The 17857-nt window shown below is 42.1% G+C and overlaps 1 protein-coding gene across 1 annotated transcript in view; it reads left to right on the forward strand.

Moving 5' to 3' along the window:
• The first annotated feature begins 2129 nt into the window (after window positions 1-2129).
• Window positions 2130-17857, forward strand: part of TGFB2 (transforming growth factor beta 2) — a 91946-nt gene continuing 76218 nt past the window's right edge. The window contains exon 1 of the mRNA XM_070949063.1: window positions 2130-2636. Coding sequence (XP_070805164.1) covers window positions 2291-2636 — 346 coding nt within the window. The 5' untranslated portion in view covers window positions 2130-2290. The remainder of the gene's footprint in view (window positions 2637-17857) is intronic.

Here is a 17857-nt window from a genome sequence, read left to right on the forward strand (position 1 = left end):
CATTCAACAACTGGGAGCTTGCAGCCACTGAAACATTTGGCAAAGTTGTTTTTTTTTTTTAAAGCATGCACAAATCATGCCAAAAAGTATGTAGAAACTTAGTTTTATAACTGGGCAAGATTCTACAAATGTAGGCAAGAAAGAGGACATTTGGAACGGAACATATGAATCACAGACAGTGCAAATTTGGGAACCAGTTTGGAGCAAGTGAGAATGAGTCTGCCTGTTCTGTCCAGACTAATTAAAATCGTAACGTTTTATTGTTTTATATATTATTATTATTGTTCACATAAAGAGTTGACCGCCTGGATTTCCAGATCTGTTGATTTTAACTCCCTACAGACTCCGGATACCATCACCAACGGAATTCTGGGAATTGAAGTCTAAAACATCTGGAAGGCACCGGGTAGGTAGCCCATTCTAGTTCGCACCTCATGAATCAGAATCACACCCTTAAAAAGAGACTCGGCTGTTGCACCTCCATCGCCTCGCGGTAACACCCGAGAGCTCTCCCGACCAAAGACATTTTCTGTCACCATCTTTTTGATGCGCACCTACGGGCTTCCTGCCGCCCCCACTGGAACAGAGGAAGACGTAGCCCAGGTTCAAGAAGGCGGCAGGGTCCTTATCCGTTAGGTCACTTAAAGTCTGCCGGCTCCCACCCCGCGTCATTTTGTGGAGGCAGCGGACACACACACACACACACGCGGTCCGAGAGGACTTTATCAATCCGCCCTCTCCGGCAGAGCGCGAGGTTCTCTGCGGGCGAAAGCCGTGAGTTGAGCGCGGGGGCTCCGAGAAAGGGGAGAGCTTAGAAGACCTGGGGACGAGGGGCGGCGTGCCTGCCAGCCCCATCTCTTCAAGCTCCGTGGGGAAGGAGGAAGCCGTGGGCCAAAAAGAAAAAAAAGGAAAGGAAAAGGGAAAGGGGAAAAAAAAAAGGCACGCCACCTACTACTCCGCGTGGAAAAGTGCCAAGGCGAGGGCGGAAAACGAACTTTGCAATCTCCAGTCTTGGGAGAAAACGCGCGGGTGGAGGGGGCGGAATCCCGAAAGCCTCGGAGAAGCAGCGGTAGCTCAGCCTTCTTGATTCGGTTTGGCTTTTTAAAAACTGAAGAGGAGGAGGAGGAGGAGGAGGAGGAGAGGGAGCTCCTGGAAAAGTTGTGCAGCCCTCAGTCGCCAGCGAGAGAGAGAGAGAGAGAGAGAGAGAGAGAGAGAGGAGGGAGGGAGGTGAGCTGGTCGGTTAATGCAAACAGCCTCTGCAGTCCGCCGTCTCCAGGAAAGCAGGACCGCTCAGAATCCTGCCCACGCTGCGAAGGGGGTTGGTGGGCGGGTGTGGAAGAGCAACAGTCGTGGGAGGAGAAGGGAGAGAAGCCGGCAGAACCACCTTGAAGGCGTCCAGCTGTCCCAGGCGCGTCTCGGGGTCTGTCCTGGCGCCGGCACGCGCGTATACACACACACACACGCACGCATCTCTACACACGTGGGCGCATTTCGCCTCCGTTCGCAGCTGGACACCAACCCCCTGGGCCAAAGGGTGGGGGAGCGACGCACTGATTCCCAGAAGGGGGGCATCACCCAACCCCGGACCTACTTTCCTCCGCCTGCCAGTCGGTGCCATCTCAATTTGGAGCGTGGGAGCTTGTGGGCAGTTGGGCGCCGAGTCTCCGGAGCCCTCGCTTTAAGTGGCGGCCAGTTGCCCTTCTTTTTTTCCCCTCCTTCCACGCACTCCTTCAACCCTTAAGATTTTTTAAAATTTCTTTTTGTATGTACCAGACGTTATTCCCTCCACCCCCATCTCTTGGCAACGTTTTTGGGTTTTTATTATCTTCTTTAGTAGCCGGGAAGAGAAAAAGCAACCTGCTTTCCTGCTTTGAAGCAACATTTGCAACCTGTTACATTTCTTTTTTATTATTATTATTAGGCGCTATCTGTTGCAGGTTTTTTGCTTGTTTTTTGCTTTAATAGAAAGCGATTGCTGGCTTGGAGCATCGCATCTGCTAGCAAACTCACTCTTGGACTTTCAAGCAGTTTGGCGGACCGGCAACTTGGCATATGCTATCTGGACTCACGATCGGGATTGCATTTATTCTTTCGATCCCTCGTTTTTTTGGTTTGTTTTTTTTAAAAAAAGAAGAAGATCTGAGTCTTGTTTGCACATCTTAAACTGCCACGGAGAAAATCCCAGGAAGCATTTTGGTCCTTTCTTTGTGGGAGAAGCCGAACGAAAAGAAGTGTGTTTTGAGCTCTATTTTATTTTTCACTTTTAAACCTTTTTTTTTCCTTTCCTAAAATGCACTGCTATCTCCTGAGCGTGCTCCTCACCCTGGATCTGGCCACGGTGGCCTTTGCTCTGTCTACGTGCAGCACCCTAGACACGGACCAGTTCATGCGTAAGCGGATCGAAGCCATCCGAGGCCAGATCCTCAGCAAACTGAAACTCACCAGCCCTCCGGAAGAGTACCCCGAGCCCGAGGAGGTTCCTCCGGAGGTCATCTCAATCTACAATAGCACAAGGGACTTGCTGCAGGAGAAGGCGAACCACAGGGCAGCCTCTTGTGAAAAGGAAAGGAGCGATGAGGAATATTACGCCAAAGAAGTTTACAAAATTGACATGGGGAGTTACCACCCGTCCGCAAGTAAGTCTACTCTGAGTAAATTGTGTGTGCCTGTGCCAGGTAGAGCTTGGTGGTTGTGGGATTGCATAATGTGCCTGACGGGTGCGAGGAGGCGTGGAGAGGTGTCTTCACGGTTACCTTGAGACCGCTCAGGTGGAGAGTGCCTGGCGGTTCAGGTCCCACAGAAATTGCAAGGGGGCAGTCCAGAGTAATCCAGAGGTGTGACATCCCAGGCCCCCTCCCCCCCCCACATCTTAAAAATGCAGCAAGGGGTTTCCTCGGCAGAAAGGGAGGATGTTGACACAGCCACCTACCAGTTTTATTTCTGTAATACTTGACCGGTACAGCACAGCGTTATTCCTCAGGATAAAACCCCAAGGAAGTGAGTTAAATTTCATCAGTGAGGTTTACTTGGTAATCAGACTCTATTTGGATCTGAACGCTGGGAATGTTTTGAGTGCTGAGGTGTAAACCTGGGATGGGCTAAGTAAGAAGAGATGTGTGTGCCTCTGAACATCTGCAGAGTGCCTGTCTTGCCCTTCTGTGAGAACTAAACCCTACACAGCCAAACTTAAGCACTTGCAGAGGCTTCACAGCAGAAAACACAAATACAAATTGGGCTTTGCTTTTCAGGAACGTCCCCATAAAGCTTTTGGTAAAGAGTACATAAAATCCCTCCCCACCCCACCCCAATTTGACCGGATGGTATCTTTGAGGAGCAGATTATATCTGTAAGACTCCTTTTTCTGGTTCTTTCCTGTCATTCTTCCCTGTGTAATATTTCTTCATATTGGGAACTCTAGCTCCCCAGCGCTTTCTCCTTAGATACTCTCCACCTCAGCACTTCATCAGACCCGCTGCTCCAAGTCCCTGATCTTTCTCAGTGAACACCTGGGTCAACAAATCTCACAAAGGGGATTAGCTTACTTGTTAAGATCCCTTTGACCCCCCCCTCAAGGGGTCCACCCCCCCCACATCCCTTCCTGTTGCCTTATCAGTTTCCTATCTCTTGTTCCCATCCTGTGGCCTCCTCTTCTCTAGCCACTGCTGGATTATGTTGGAATTGGGCAGGATTTTCAGTGTGGAGGGGGTAAGAAGTGGGGAGAATGGAGAAAAACAAGAATTATCTCTGACCCTAAAATTCAAGTTTTTCTTGCCTGCCAAAAAATTGTCCAAACCTGGAAGTTCCACTCTAGGTTTCCTTTTTCAGTTTAATAGTCCGTCATATTTGTGGTCATCTTCTCTCCAGGTACAAAATAAATCTTCCTCCAACATTTTTTTTAAGGGCCAGCTTCCTGGACACAGCCTGGGAATGTGTCAGCTGGAACTGATTAGATGGACTCTCTTCTGAAAATCAGGGCGAGCTTGAAGAAGTTGGCTTCATACAAATCTAAAGGCTGAGCATTCAGGGTTGGCAGTGGCAGAATTCAAATTGCAGCTCCAGTTTGGACTTGCTGTTGGGCTGTGGCCAAAAAGGTCTAGTCAATTAGAGTGCATATATACCCCAAAAGGCAAAATATAAATATAAAAATAACAATGCTCTGCATTGTAACTACAAACAACTCCAGCCCAGTGGAGTTATCTTCACATAAAGGGGCAGGGTTATACTGCTATCCTGTGTGTATTGCATTAATATTAGACAGTGTTGTTGCTTTAACGCTCTGAAATTGTGGACTTTTTTGCTCTTTAGAAAATCAGACTATGAAATATGTGGAAGTCTAATAACTTATTATTATGGTCCAGAGCAGAATTGGAATACCTTAGAACGTTTCTCAACCATGCGCTGGCTGGAGAATTCTGGGAGTTGAAGTCCACCCTTCTTAAAGTTGCCAAAGTTAAGAAATACTGTGTTAGAACAATAGTCAAATGTAGGTCATCTTGAGAAATTTTCTAGGAGGAAGAAAAGGATTGGACTCAATGTGTTCACTAAAGTGCTCACTGATTAATTTTCTAATTTGTTCTCTTCTGCTTCTGTTATATGGAGCCTATATATTGATACCTGACCCATCTCTGAGAAGTAGGTAATGGAGAAGGCATTGCAGCCACCTGGGTAACTCCATACTAGATTCTCTATCTCAATATTCTATTTATTTTGACTGTTACAGAGGTGTAACTTTGAGGCTTGCTGGGGCACGCCAGTGAGAGTCAGGGAGCGAGAGTGCCAGCCAGCAATTTCTGCACCCACTTCTCAGTGAGCTGCCTTCTCTCTCTCTCTCTTTTTTTTTATTGTCAAATGACAATCCAAGGAAGAGGACACCCTGGGAATCAAAGGGCTTTATTATTGTAATTAAGGCACCATCCAGAAGTCTTATGATAAACACACTCCACCCTTGCTGCCCCGAGGGAAAAAACATTTTGCAGAACGTGCTGGAGCCAAGCAGGGATGTGCAAGCTCTCTGATATAATTTGTGGCAATGCTGAAATGCAGAAGAGAAATCGAGACATTAGAATGCACACGTACATATGTGCGTGTACACACATCCGCACATGCAGTTGTCTGCCCTCCCCCCATGTGTCTAACATGCAAAAACTCATTTCTTTTGTGACTGTTTACCATCTCAAATAACCTCCCAATCCCTTTGATCATGTTTCTGATGTGGCTGAGCCATAGAAAGAGGCAGGGTTATCCAGAGTGAACGGTTTACAGCTATGCATTGTTTTTTCTGGAAAATTTAATTGTCCGTGGAAAATGAAGGGTTATCTTGGCATGAACGCAAAAGTGCCCCCAACACTTTTGGATCCCTTTGCCTGGATTTGAAATAGAACAGCAGAAAAGGACAAGTGGAGGTTGCAGGCCTTGGCCAATAGGGAGCATCAGATGTTCAAGAGCCCATAGCTAGCTAGCTAGCTAGCTTGCTTGCTTACTGCAGCCAGGCCTCCTGTGCAAATACTTGGTTGAGAAGATCAGAGTAAAAGAGTTAACCATTTTTCCACTGCTGTCTAGTTATACGTTAGGCTGGATGAGCCGTTCTAAAGGGGAGGAAAAAACGTACACAGTCAAGAAGAAATGGCTACAATATAAATGAGAAAACACAAGGCTAGGCTGCTCTGCACCGTTTCCCTTCAGCCTTAAAAGGTTTAAGTCTCTAGTACCAGTGAAGCAGACAATGTGATGGTGGTGGGAGGGGAGGAAATCTCCGAAAACACACTGAGGTCATAGAGTAAAAGGCCTGGGAAAGAGTAATCATTCAGGGTTTTTTTTTTTTAAAGAAACTTTTTTTAAACCACAGAGACATTAGCATTTGGTAACAGACTTCAGCTCAAATATTACAAATATGTCTAATTATACTCATAGTTGGCTATATATCACTGCGCAGATCCCTGATAGGTCTTTGAGGGACATTTTGTAAATATTTTTAGCAATGAAGAGATTTAAAAGGAAAACCCAGAGATATTGTATATATCTCAAGACATATTTTGTCTTCAATATTATCTTTGGCCAACTGTTCTGTATAAATACAGTAAATATGAATAGCCCTGGCATGGTGCCAATCTCCTGGGATGAATTTTAGTCAGAAGGTATTTATGGGATATGCATAATACTGTGTCAACATTTAAAGAAGGAACCTGATTAGTTCAGAATTTATTCACATTAAACTTTTCGTGTGCTGCTGGGTTAAGACTTGAAGTAGAATTGTGCTAAAATTTTGCCAGTTCATTTACACATAGGGAATAAAAGGGCATTTGGCTTCTCCTGGATGGGCAGAAGGAGCTGTAAGAGATATCAGGATAGGTTGCTTAATGTGTCCCCCAAAACCACTGAACTGGATTTTCTGCGAAATAGGCAAAGACATGCCAGTCTGATTACTTTCCTTAACCTAGCTTCTGTATAAGCATTCCCAGTGAAGTTTCTGAGTAGATAGATGTGTATTAATTTAGAATCAATATATATTTCTGAATCATCAGTTTGTATTAGCCTTCTATTTCCACTTCCTATTCTGCTAGAAAATTCTCTTCTGATTGCAATGGATCCGACTTCCATCTAAAGTAGGGGTGTCAAACTGGTATCATCACAGCGTCATCACGTGACATATCGCTACTTTTTCCTCCTTCGCTAAATCAGGCGTGGGCGTGGCCAGCGTGTGACACATCCGGTCCACGGGCCGCGAATTTAACACCCCTGATCTAAAGGCTGTACATGAAATATTTATCACAACACTTTATCAGTTATTTTCTTTCCTAGGTTTCCTAGGAGCATGCCATAACATTTAAAATAAAAGACAGCTGATAATGCTGCTAACTCCACTAGTTCTATTGAGTTAGTAAATGTTTGTCTGTCTGTCTGTCTGTCTGCTTTGTGCCAATTGCACTCATAAACAGTAAGGTCAGAGTGAGAAGGAATAAACTAGTAAAGCACCTTCCCTGCTTAAATCAGTTATTCATTCTTAATATAAAAATACAGCCAGCTACAAACCGGTATGAATATGACATCAATATTTATTTATTTATTTATTTATTTATTTATTTATTTATTTATTTATTTATTTATTTATTTATTTATTTATTTATTTATTTATTTATTTATTTATATTAGATATAGAATCCTGAACATACTTTTTAGCAGGTTGATCCTATTAAACTCAGTGGAACCTTCACTCATATTAATGCACATATAGTTGAGCAAAAGCAGATTTCCCAAACCCAGTACTTTTTTTGGATGTGCTGGGATTACAACTCCTGGCTGGGTGGGGGCTGGTAAAGGCTGAGCAAGAGCCTGCTCTTCATTGTGGTGTAATCCAGTTGAGCTGCTTCACATCATCAAATACATTTTCTGCTGTGCACACACAGACATTAGTCCCTCCTTCAGCTTTTCAAGTTCACGTATAAAATGAAACACAATGTCCACAGTATAACTGTGCTTGAAGGGAAAACCTGGTGCTGGAGCATTTTGGGTATTCTCCTCCTTACATATCAGTGTTGATTTATGAGTAGCACAAGGTTCTATGTGTAGTACCAGGTTTGAGCATATCCAAACCATTAAGAGATGCGGAATCAGTGGCCTTCCAGATGTTGCTGAACTACAGCTCCCAACATTCCTCACCATATGAGAGATATAACAATACAAGTAGTCCTCGACTTACAGCAATTCGCTTAATGACCACTCAAAGTTACAACAGCACTGAAAAAAAGGATTTACAACTGTTTTTCACAGTTATGACATTTCCAGCATCCCCATGATTAGGTGATCAACATTCAGATGCTTAGCAACTGGTTCATATTTATGACCGATGTTGTGTCCCAAGATCATGTGATCATCTTTTGCAGCCTTCTGACAAGCAAAGTCAACGGAAAAGGCAGATTCACTTAACAACCGGGTTACTAACTTTATCAACTGCAGTGATTCACTTAACAACTGAGGCAAGAAAGGTCATAAAATGGGGCAAAATTCACTTTTAACAAATGGGTCACTTAACAACAGACATTTTTGAGCTCCGTTGTGGTCATAAGCCGAGGACTACCTGTATTAGGAGGGCTGCAAAGCCCATCCTGCGCTGTCTGTTGAAAGTGTTGTGTTCTGTGTGGTCTGAAATAGGTTGAATCAGGTTGTGGAAATCCTTGGAAACCGATACTTCGCAGTGTTTGAGATTGCACACATAACACCTTGACCCATTAAAGCAGGGGTGAAATCTCCTTCTCTTCCCTACCGCATATGCGCCTCATGTGCAATTTTAGACCCTCTCCGCATGCGCAAAGCCTTCTGCACATGCACAGAGGGTCAAAAACAGGTTACTTCCTGGTTAAAACCAGGAAGTTAAAACCAGGAAGTTAAAACCAGGAAGTAACAACGTCTGGGTGGGTGGACGGAGCCTTGCGCTGCCACCGCTACTGGTTCGCCAACCACCCACCACCGCTACCTATTCACCCGAACCGGTAGCATTTCACCCCTGCATTAAAGCAACCATGTAGTTTTCCAGGTTCACTCAACTACTTTGGAAATTGCTGCTGCCAGTGATGGGTTCCACATGGTGCAAAATATCACCATTTTGCTGTGCTGAGTAAAAAGTGATACAAAGCAATTATGTGTACATAGTTTGGGCCGGTTCGGGTGAGCCGGTAGTGGTGATGTGATGTCACCGAACTGATTCTCTTTGACAGGGAGCTGGGCCCTCCTCCCCGCCCCTGTGTTAAATTTACCTTTATTTCTTGTTTTTTAGCCGGCTGATATGTGTGGCAGAGTGGATTGCTGCACCTCAGCTGGGCAGAAACTTAATGCTCTTGTGCGGAGTGCAAATTCGACGTGTGTGTGAGCAAAGCGAGTATGCACGTGGCAATCGCACGCAAAACGCATGCGCGAAGAGAACCGGTGGTAACACCAGTTAGAACCCACCACTGATTGCCACCTGCTATAACTTGCATTCCCAGACACTCAGAATCAAATACATATAATTGGATACAGTAGTAATGTTAAGAAGGAGTGTTTGAGATTAAATTGCTGATGAATTGACCTTCTTATTTCAATTGCCATTGCTTCTTCTCATTCTCCAACTGAATTTTTGGCCATTCAGAGTTTGGAAGTAAAATTAGAATCACGTGAGAAAGTAGTTTATTCTAAGGATTATTAGCGTACCTTTCTAGAATCTAAAATTGCATAACTGGGCTTTAATACATATAAAAGAGCCAATTATGTCTTTTTCTTTGCTTTTTTTTTTTTTCAGAGGAAAAACTTTTTTTTTTCTTTAGCTATAATGAGAGTTTTGCTTGAGTAAGAACTGGGCTTAAGTTTAGAGAGTAATTTATCACTTTGATGTTCAGAGGTTGGGATATAAATTTACAGAGTCCCGAAAAACTGCAACTGTTTATACTTTTTGTAGCAGTTCCACATGAAAGTTAAAATAATTTAATGCAGAACAGTTCACCACCACCTCCGCCCCTCTACTCTTTGAATCTCTGGTTTGTACCTCAGCTTTACAAGTGCTGCTGGTGTGATTTATCCTTCTGTTAGTTCGAATATTCACTCATGTCTTTCCCCCCTCCCCCTTTGCTCAGCATTTTATCTAATGGAAGAAAACATTCTAAACTAACAGCATAGAATGGTTTAGTTCTATTTTAACAATGAGGAATTGGATTTACCAGTGTTTATAAGGGTGCTGATTCTTTGCCTTCAAAAGAGTTGGGTTACTAGCCTAGTGAAGGCAGGGCTTTGTTTTTGTTTTCCGAGAGTGTAACAGAGTTACAAGACAGTCACGGATGAGGGCGGAACTAAGCCAGAATTTACTAGAAAGCCACTAACTCTGTGAGACTCCCTTCCAATGCATTGGCTTGGCCTCCAAAAAATTTCACTTAAGGGATTGAGAGTTGAGAAAAAGAATGGGAGGAGCTTCAGCAAGAGTGTAAAGAAATATGTTGATTCACAGCTGGGAAAGATGTTGTCTTTTGGCATGTCAGAGGTCAAGAAACATGTGTGGAATGTTGCTAAACTCCAACTTGCAAAAAGGACATGACTGACGCAAATAATACAATTTATGTAATTTGCATGACATTGTGATACAGACAATGTCACCTGAATCCTTTCCCATGGACTCCCATGAATAGCGATGGTGCTCCATCCCTCTTGGGATGAGGTGATGGGTTTCTGGAAGAAAGAAGGAGACAGAAGCATTATTGGGGAATCTGCTGAAACATGAAGGATTGTACTGAATTTTTGACAACATATTTTAAGGTGAGAAGAAGATGGACAATTAACTGGTACTCAAGTTACAGTGAAATTTTTGAGAAACGATTAACACGTGGCCTGCAAAGTCTTGAGAATTCTGCTTCAGGCTAAATTTTATCCATGAAATGCTGAAGTTTTTGAAATTGTACCTTTCTCCAACCTTTATTTTGATTCAAGACTGTGAAATCTATCCTCTTTCAATTAGTACACAAATTTATCTAGAATAAATGGAAGGCCTGAATCAATTCATTGTGTGGATCTTTATTAATAATTTATATGAGGTACTTGCTTTTTAAATTAATCTGCATCTTGTATGATATAATTACCTGATAGAATCAAACTGGTGTAACAAATTCTTTCAAATAAATTGCACGCTTCAACTATTCTATAGACTCACAATTATTCTTGTAACATTCATTATGGCATTATTGCACATTCTGCTGAGCTGGGAAACAACACTCTTAGGAATTTATCTCTGGAAATGTCAGGAACTGAAGTCCCACTATACCTGGAAGACATCACTAGAATCCTAATAATGTGCCCTTGGGGAAACTGACGTTGGATGAGGTTCTCTCTTTTTGGAAAGGAGATTGAATCCTGACCTTTCAGAGGGAATCATATTTGGGCAAAACTGATAGGTTTTAAATAAATTTGCGCCCAACTTCCTTCAGTGTTGATCACATGAAACAAGGAGCTGCTGAATGGAAAAAGTATTCCATTTTCAGTTGGCTGTAGTTTTAAAGAAAGAAGATCAGCTTTCTTCTCTACCTCTTCTTTTTATAATGAAAACTATGAATTGAGAGAAGTGAACTCTGACACAGAAGTTCTTTTAGAAATGAAAAGGTAAATTCATGCCAAAATAAATGTGCCAGCCTTGAAAATATACCACAGAGGCTTTGTAGTTTTTCATGAATTGAAGAAGTTGTGGGTTCTTGTGCCTCTTGTCACATTTGTGATTCAACTTATAAGGTGTGTTCCTTTAATATGTTGTAATTCACTTTGGTATTTTGGAAGCATGCTTTTTTATTACTTTCTTAAAATTGTTGTATTTATTGATGTTATTATAGCTGCTTCTAATACCTCTAAACTGCCATATATGGTGCTATATGTAGCTTTTTATGATGTTTTGCTTTTCTTCTCATAAGTTTTAATTCTCAAACACTGCTTAGAAAAGCTGTAGTTATTGAGCTATATGGAATAAGTAAATAAATTAAGGTGGGTTCTAGCTTTCCTGATAACCAAAAGAAAGCGAATAAATGTTTGCAGACTTGAAATATAAATAACATTTTGTTGGTCATAAGAATATAAGATCTCTGCTGAATTAGACCATAAATTCTCTTAGTCCAGCTTTTTGAATCAGGTAATGGCCAGCTACAAGAATTTTGGGAATGGAATATAGTAGCTCCCACATTATCTCCCACATACCAGTTGTTCCCAGAAGCCAATATTTAAGGTATGCTACTTGCAACTGAAGATGCCATCAGTGTTAGTTGCCTTATATAGCCTATTCTCTGTGACTCTGCCCAGTCCCCTTTTGAAACAATTCAGAATGGCTGTTGTTGTCATGAAGTTGTGTCTGACCCATCGCAACCCCATGGACAACGTTCCTCCAGGCCTTCCTGTCCTCTACCATTCCCTGGAGTCCATTTAAGCTCACGCCGACTGCTTCAGTGACTCTATCCAGCCACCTCGTTCTCTGTCGTCGTCTTCTTTTGCCCTCAATCATTCCCAGAATTAGGCTCTTCTCCAGTGAATTCTTCCTTCTCATTAGGTGGCCAAAGTATTTGAGCTTCATCTTCAGGATCTGGCCTTGTAAAGAGCAGTCAGAGTTGATCTCCTCTAGGACTGACCAGTTTGATCACCTTGCAGTCCAAGGGACTCGCAGGAGTCTTTTCTAGCACCATAGTTCAAAGGCCTCAATTCTTTGGCGCTCAGCCTTTCTTATGGTCCAACTTTCACAACCATACATTGCAACTGGGAAAACCATAGCCTTGTCTATACACACTTTTGTTGGCAGGGTGATGTCTCTGCTTTTTAGAATGCTGTCTAGATTTGCCATAGCTTTCCTCCCCAGGATCAAGTGTCTTTTAATTTCTCGGCTGTAATCCCCGGACCAAGATCAAGCGGTGATCTTGAAGCCCAGGAAGCCCAGGAAAATAAAATCTGTCACTACCTCCATTTCTTGGAGGTACGGATGCCATGATCTTAGTTTCCTTAATGTTGAGTTTCAACCCAACTTTTGCACTCTCTGCCTTCACCCGCATCAAGAAGCTTTTTAGTTCCTGTTCACTTTCTGCCATTAGAGTGGTATCATCTATATATCTGAGGTTGTTGATATTTCTCCTGGCAATCTGAATTCAACTTTTGATTCACCTAGCCCCAACTTTCTCAAGATGTGCTTGCATACAAGTTAAATAGGCAGAGTGACAGTATACAGCCTGGCCAAACTCCTTTCTCAATTTTGAACCAATCAGTGGTTCTGTGTCCAGTTCTCACTGTTGCTTCTTGACCTGCATATAGGTTTCTCAAGAGACAAATAAGATGGTCTGGTACTCCCATCTCTTTAAGAACTTGACACAATTCGTTGTGATCCACACAATCAAAGGCTTTAGCATAGTCAATGAAGCAGAAGTAGATGTTTTTCTGGAACTCCCTAGCTTTCTCCATGATCTAGTGTATGTTGGCAATTTGATCTCTAGTTCTTCTGCCTCTTCGAAATCCTGCCTCTACTTCTGGTAGTTCTCGGTCCACATACTGCTGGAGCCTAGCTTGTAGGATTTTGAGCATAACTTTGCTAGCATGTGAAATGAGTGCAATGGTGTGGTAGTTTGAACATTCTTTGGCATTGCCCTTCTTTGGAATTGGAATGTACGCTGACCTTTTCCAATCCTGTGGCCACTGTTGAGTTTTCCAAATTTGCTGGCAAATTGAATGTAGCACTTTTATTGCATCATCTTTTAAGATTTTGAATAGCTCAGCTGGAATACTGTCACCTCCACTAGCTTTGTTGCTGCTCAGATTTCCTAAGGCCCATTTGACTTCACTTTCTAGGATGTCTGGCTCGAGGTCAGTGACCACCCCATCGTGTTTATCAGGGACGTTAAGCTCGTTCTTGTATAGTTCTTCTGTATAATTTTGCCACTTCTGCTTAATCTCTTCTGCCTCTGTTAGGTCCCTGCTATTTTGGTCCTTTATCATGCCCATCTTTGCATGAAACATTCCCTTCATATCTCCAATTTTCTTGAAGTGATCTCTGGTCCTCCCTATTCTATTGTTTTTTTTTTTTATTTCTTTGCACTGTTAATTTAAGAAGGTATTCTTATATCTTCTAGCTATTCTCTGGCATTCTGCATTCAATTGGGAGTATCTTTCTCCCTTGCCTTTTGCTTCCCTTCTTTCCTCAGCTATTTGTAAAGCTTCCTGAGACAGACATTTTGCTTTCTTCCATTCCTTTTTCTTTGGGATGGTTTTACTTGCTACCTCTTGTACGATGTTATGAACCTCCGTCCATAGTTCTTCAGGCATTTTGTCTTATCAGATTTAATTCCTTAAATCTATTTGTCACATCTATTGTATACTCATCAGGGATATGATTTAGTTCATACCTGAAAGTAGGGGAAAGATCTAGTGCTTTCCCCAATTTTCTTCAATTAAAGCCTAAATTTTGCAATGAGAAGCTCATGATCTGAGCCACAGTCAGCTCCTGGTCTTGTTTTACTGACTCTATGCTGCAGAGCACATCTGATTTCTGTGGTGACTGGTGATGTCCATGTGTAGAGTCATCTCTTGGGTTGTTGGAAAAGAGTGTTTGCTATGACCATCGTATTCTCTTGACAAAATTCTACCAGCCTGTGCCCTGCTTCATTTTGTACGCCAAGGCCAAACTTGCCTGTTATTCTGGTTATCCTTTGGCTTCCTACTTTAGCATTCCAATCCCCCATGATGATAAGGACATCAATTTTTGGTGTTAATTCTAGAAGGTGTTGTAGGGCTTCATAGAACCAGTCAACTTCATCCTCTTCCACACCAGTGGTTGGGGCATAGACTTGGACTACTGAATGGTTTGCCTTGGATTTGAACTGAAATCATTCTGTCATATTGTGGATTGTATCCCAGTCCTGCTTTTCCTATTCTTTTATTGATTATGAAGGCTACTCCATTTCTTCTGAGAGATTCTTGCCCGCTGTAGTATACCTGATGGTCATCTGATGTAAATTCACCCATTCCTGTCCATTTTAGTTCGCTGGTTCCTAAAATGTTGATGTTCAGTCTTGTCATCTCGTTTGACCACGTCCAGCTTGCCTTGATTCATGGATCTTACATTCCAGGTTCCTATGAAGTATAGATCTTTACAGCATTGGACTTTCCTTTCACCACCAGATACATCCACACCTGAGTGTCCTTTCGGCTTTGACCCAGTCGCTTCATTCTTTCTGGCCCTACTAGTACTAGCCCTCTGCTCTTCCCCAGTAGCATATTGGACACCTTCCGACCTGAGGGACTCATCTTCCAGCATCATATCTTTTTTCCTTTTGGTACTGTCCATGGGGTTTTCATGGCAAAGATATATCAGAATGGCTGCTAGGATTAAGATGGTAAATTCCACAGTTTAATTATATGCTTTGTGAAGAAGTACTTCCTTCCATCAATGCCTAATCTCCTGCATCAAATGGCCTTTTGAAATTATGAAAGATGGAGAAATCGTCTTTTTTCTTTGTTATCTTTAAATTATATATCTATCTATCTACCATGTGTTGCAGGGCATGATGAAAAAAGTCAAAAGAGTGGCCACCACGGTGTGATTAAAGGTCTTCCCATTTTTTTAATGTGTGGCACATAAAACAGGTAGGACATTGGCCCTATTGTTGCAGACATCATCTTGAGTTTTTGACCATACCTGTGGAGATCCCTGACCCTTTTTATTCTCCTTTGTTTGAAACTGAAAAACCTTCAAATAGATTTTCCTGAATGGGTTGCCCCTACTTTTCTTTCTCCACCTTTTTTGACTTCTCACTTCTTTCTTAATGTGGAGGTACTAGAAGTGTACACAACCCCTTGAGAGTGGCAGGTTAGGTTTGTATGAGGGCATTATTATATGGGCAGTTCTATTTTCAGTTACCTTCCTAATGTTTCTAGGAATAGAATTTCTCTTTTTATAGCAGCTGCTCCCTGGCTGACCTTTTCCTCAAGCTGCCCATCATGACTCCAGGATCCCTTTTCTAGCACTGCCAGCTTAGACCAATGGATTAATGCCTAGATGAAGTTTGTAGATGATGGATAGATGGATGATGGATCAGTGTTAGTATGCATCATTTGCACATGTATAAGCATAAGGAAAGGATTTCATTCAGGGAGTGACTATGTAAGTACTCATATTCTTTTCCATGCATAGAAAATGTGGGTTGCCCTTCTGTTCTATATGTGATTAATACTTCCCACATCCCTTAGCATAGGGGTATCAAACATGTATCTTCACAGTGGCATCACGTGACTTCCCCCCCTTTTGATAAACCAGACATGGGCGTGGCCAGTGTGTGAGACATCCAGCCCGCAGGCCACGAGTTTGACAGCCCTGCCTTAGCATATTTGGCTTCAATTGGAATGGAATGCTGGGATTCCTTTTTCCATAGGCATGGATGGCAGCCATTGACTTTTGGGGGGAGAGAAAAGGGATGTTTGTATTCAGGACTACTGGAGTTTTGGGGAAGCCAGTTCTGGAACATAGCAGATACCCATAGTCTTCATTGTTGTAATTCCTTGCATTTCCCCACTCAACTTAATGGAAACCATGAACATTTGGTGACTTGCACTTATTGTAATCTACACAGAAGTTGAATGCTATTTCTTAGCTGCTATTTCTAGATTGCAATTAGGCAAAGAACACTTATAGCAGCCCTTTACTTGAGCATGAAAACTTCTTATTTTTGTCCCACCTTTGTCCCACCTTTTCTGTCCAGGATTTTTACAGCTCTCCTCTTTAGAATCAGCTTCTAAAGAACTTCTTTTCCTAAATATGTGCTGCTAACTGTCAACATTCCCAGGAAATGAAATATGAGGCATTGGTGTGTGAGAAGCTTTCTCTTTCCAGTGACAGTGTGATCCTAAAGAACCTTTTCCAGCTGGCTTCTGGCTTCCTTTGCCTGCACAGTGTCTCTCATCTCAGCCTTTCTGCATTACCGATTCAACCAAATTCCCAATGCATTTTGACAAAACAAGTCTTCATGAGAATACACAAATGTTTTCATTCTCATTACAAATCATACCTTACTTTTTTTTTTGCTTTTTAATGCTCCCCCCTCCCCCTTTCAGCCTTGGACTGTGGTGCTTCTTCAGGTATTAATTTAAATTCTTAATAAACTAGGAATGCTTCATCAACAGGATTGTCGGGGGGGGGGGGGAAGACTGTTGTTTTTGTTTAGGTTGGCTTTCCCTATCCATGTGTCCTTCTGATGTATTGGGACTGCAGTTCTCAGAATTCCTAGATGGTGTGCTGGCTGGGGATTCTGGGCCTTCCAGTCCCAATACATTCAGAAGACACCAGGCTGAGAAAGCCCAAAATAAAATGTGTTGGCATCCCAGTTGTCATTGTGGATTAGTTTTCTTTTTGTTTGGTTTTTTGGAAATGGCTTTTCCCAAAGAATGGGTGTTTACCTTGCAGCTGAGAACCATCTGCTGTGAAAGGGGATTGCTTCCCTTTTCTGACCAAACTATAACCAGGCCATCATTATTTTGATCTAATACCTATGACTACAACAATTGCCGTGCCAAATGCAAAAAAATATAAGAGGAGTTGTCTGCTTTGGGTAATTTGCTAAAGATGCATAATAGGGAAGGGAGGAAAGTGCCATTAGTAGAGATGAACTAATCTGTCAAGTTCAATTTCACTCATTTCTTATTTTTCCAAACTTTAGTTTGTTCTTTCCTGTTTCTGCAGCAGTTTCTTTCTTACAAAAAAAAAAAAAAAAAAAAAAGCCACATAAAATGTAGCATGCACTTTACACATGTTTTTTCTAATGTGTACATACATTTTTCTCCTATATACATTTGGTATTCATTTTATATGCTTTTTTAAAAAAATGGAAAAATAGCATGACCAAATTTGGAAAAGGATAAATATAAATGGAAAATTGCATTACAATTCATGCTTCAGTTTAGGAAGTGTGGATTTGCTCACATTAAATCACAGTCCAAAGGAATATCTCCATCCCTGGGCTCAGTTTCAGCATAATTCAAAGCTGTGGTTCTTGGTGTTACAGCAACAAGCCTAAGGATTGTATGCAACCTTCTTTCTTTAGGTCCTGAAGGGAAGATGTTGGTAGGCTGGGAAGTTTTCTTGCCTTTCATGTTAATCTGAGCCAAGATAATGTTTCCTGAAATCATGATAATCTGTAATATTGTTCTTGTCTTTAGGCTAACATTTAAAAAGATGCATTTAGACTGTCCCACTTTTTGGCAATCCCAGAAAATCTTTTCCTATTCTATCTGTGGAACTGTCTTTCCCCAAAGCAATTTGCCTGACCCACTTGTGCTGGCAGAAGGGGTTTACTGTGGACCCCATCAACCAAGGAATTTTATCTAGTGGGATCTA

The sequence above is a fragment of the Pituophis catenifer genome, unplaced genomic scaffold (assembly GCF_029215685.1).
Source record: "Pituophis catenifer annectens isolate HBS135680 unplaced genomic scaffold, rPitCat1.0.hap2 SCAF_1, whole genome shotgun sequence".
In the NCBI taxonomy this organism is placed as follows: Eukaryota; Metazoa; Chordata; class Lepidosauria; order Squamata; family Colubridae; genus Pituophis; species Pituophis catenifer.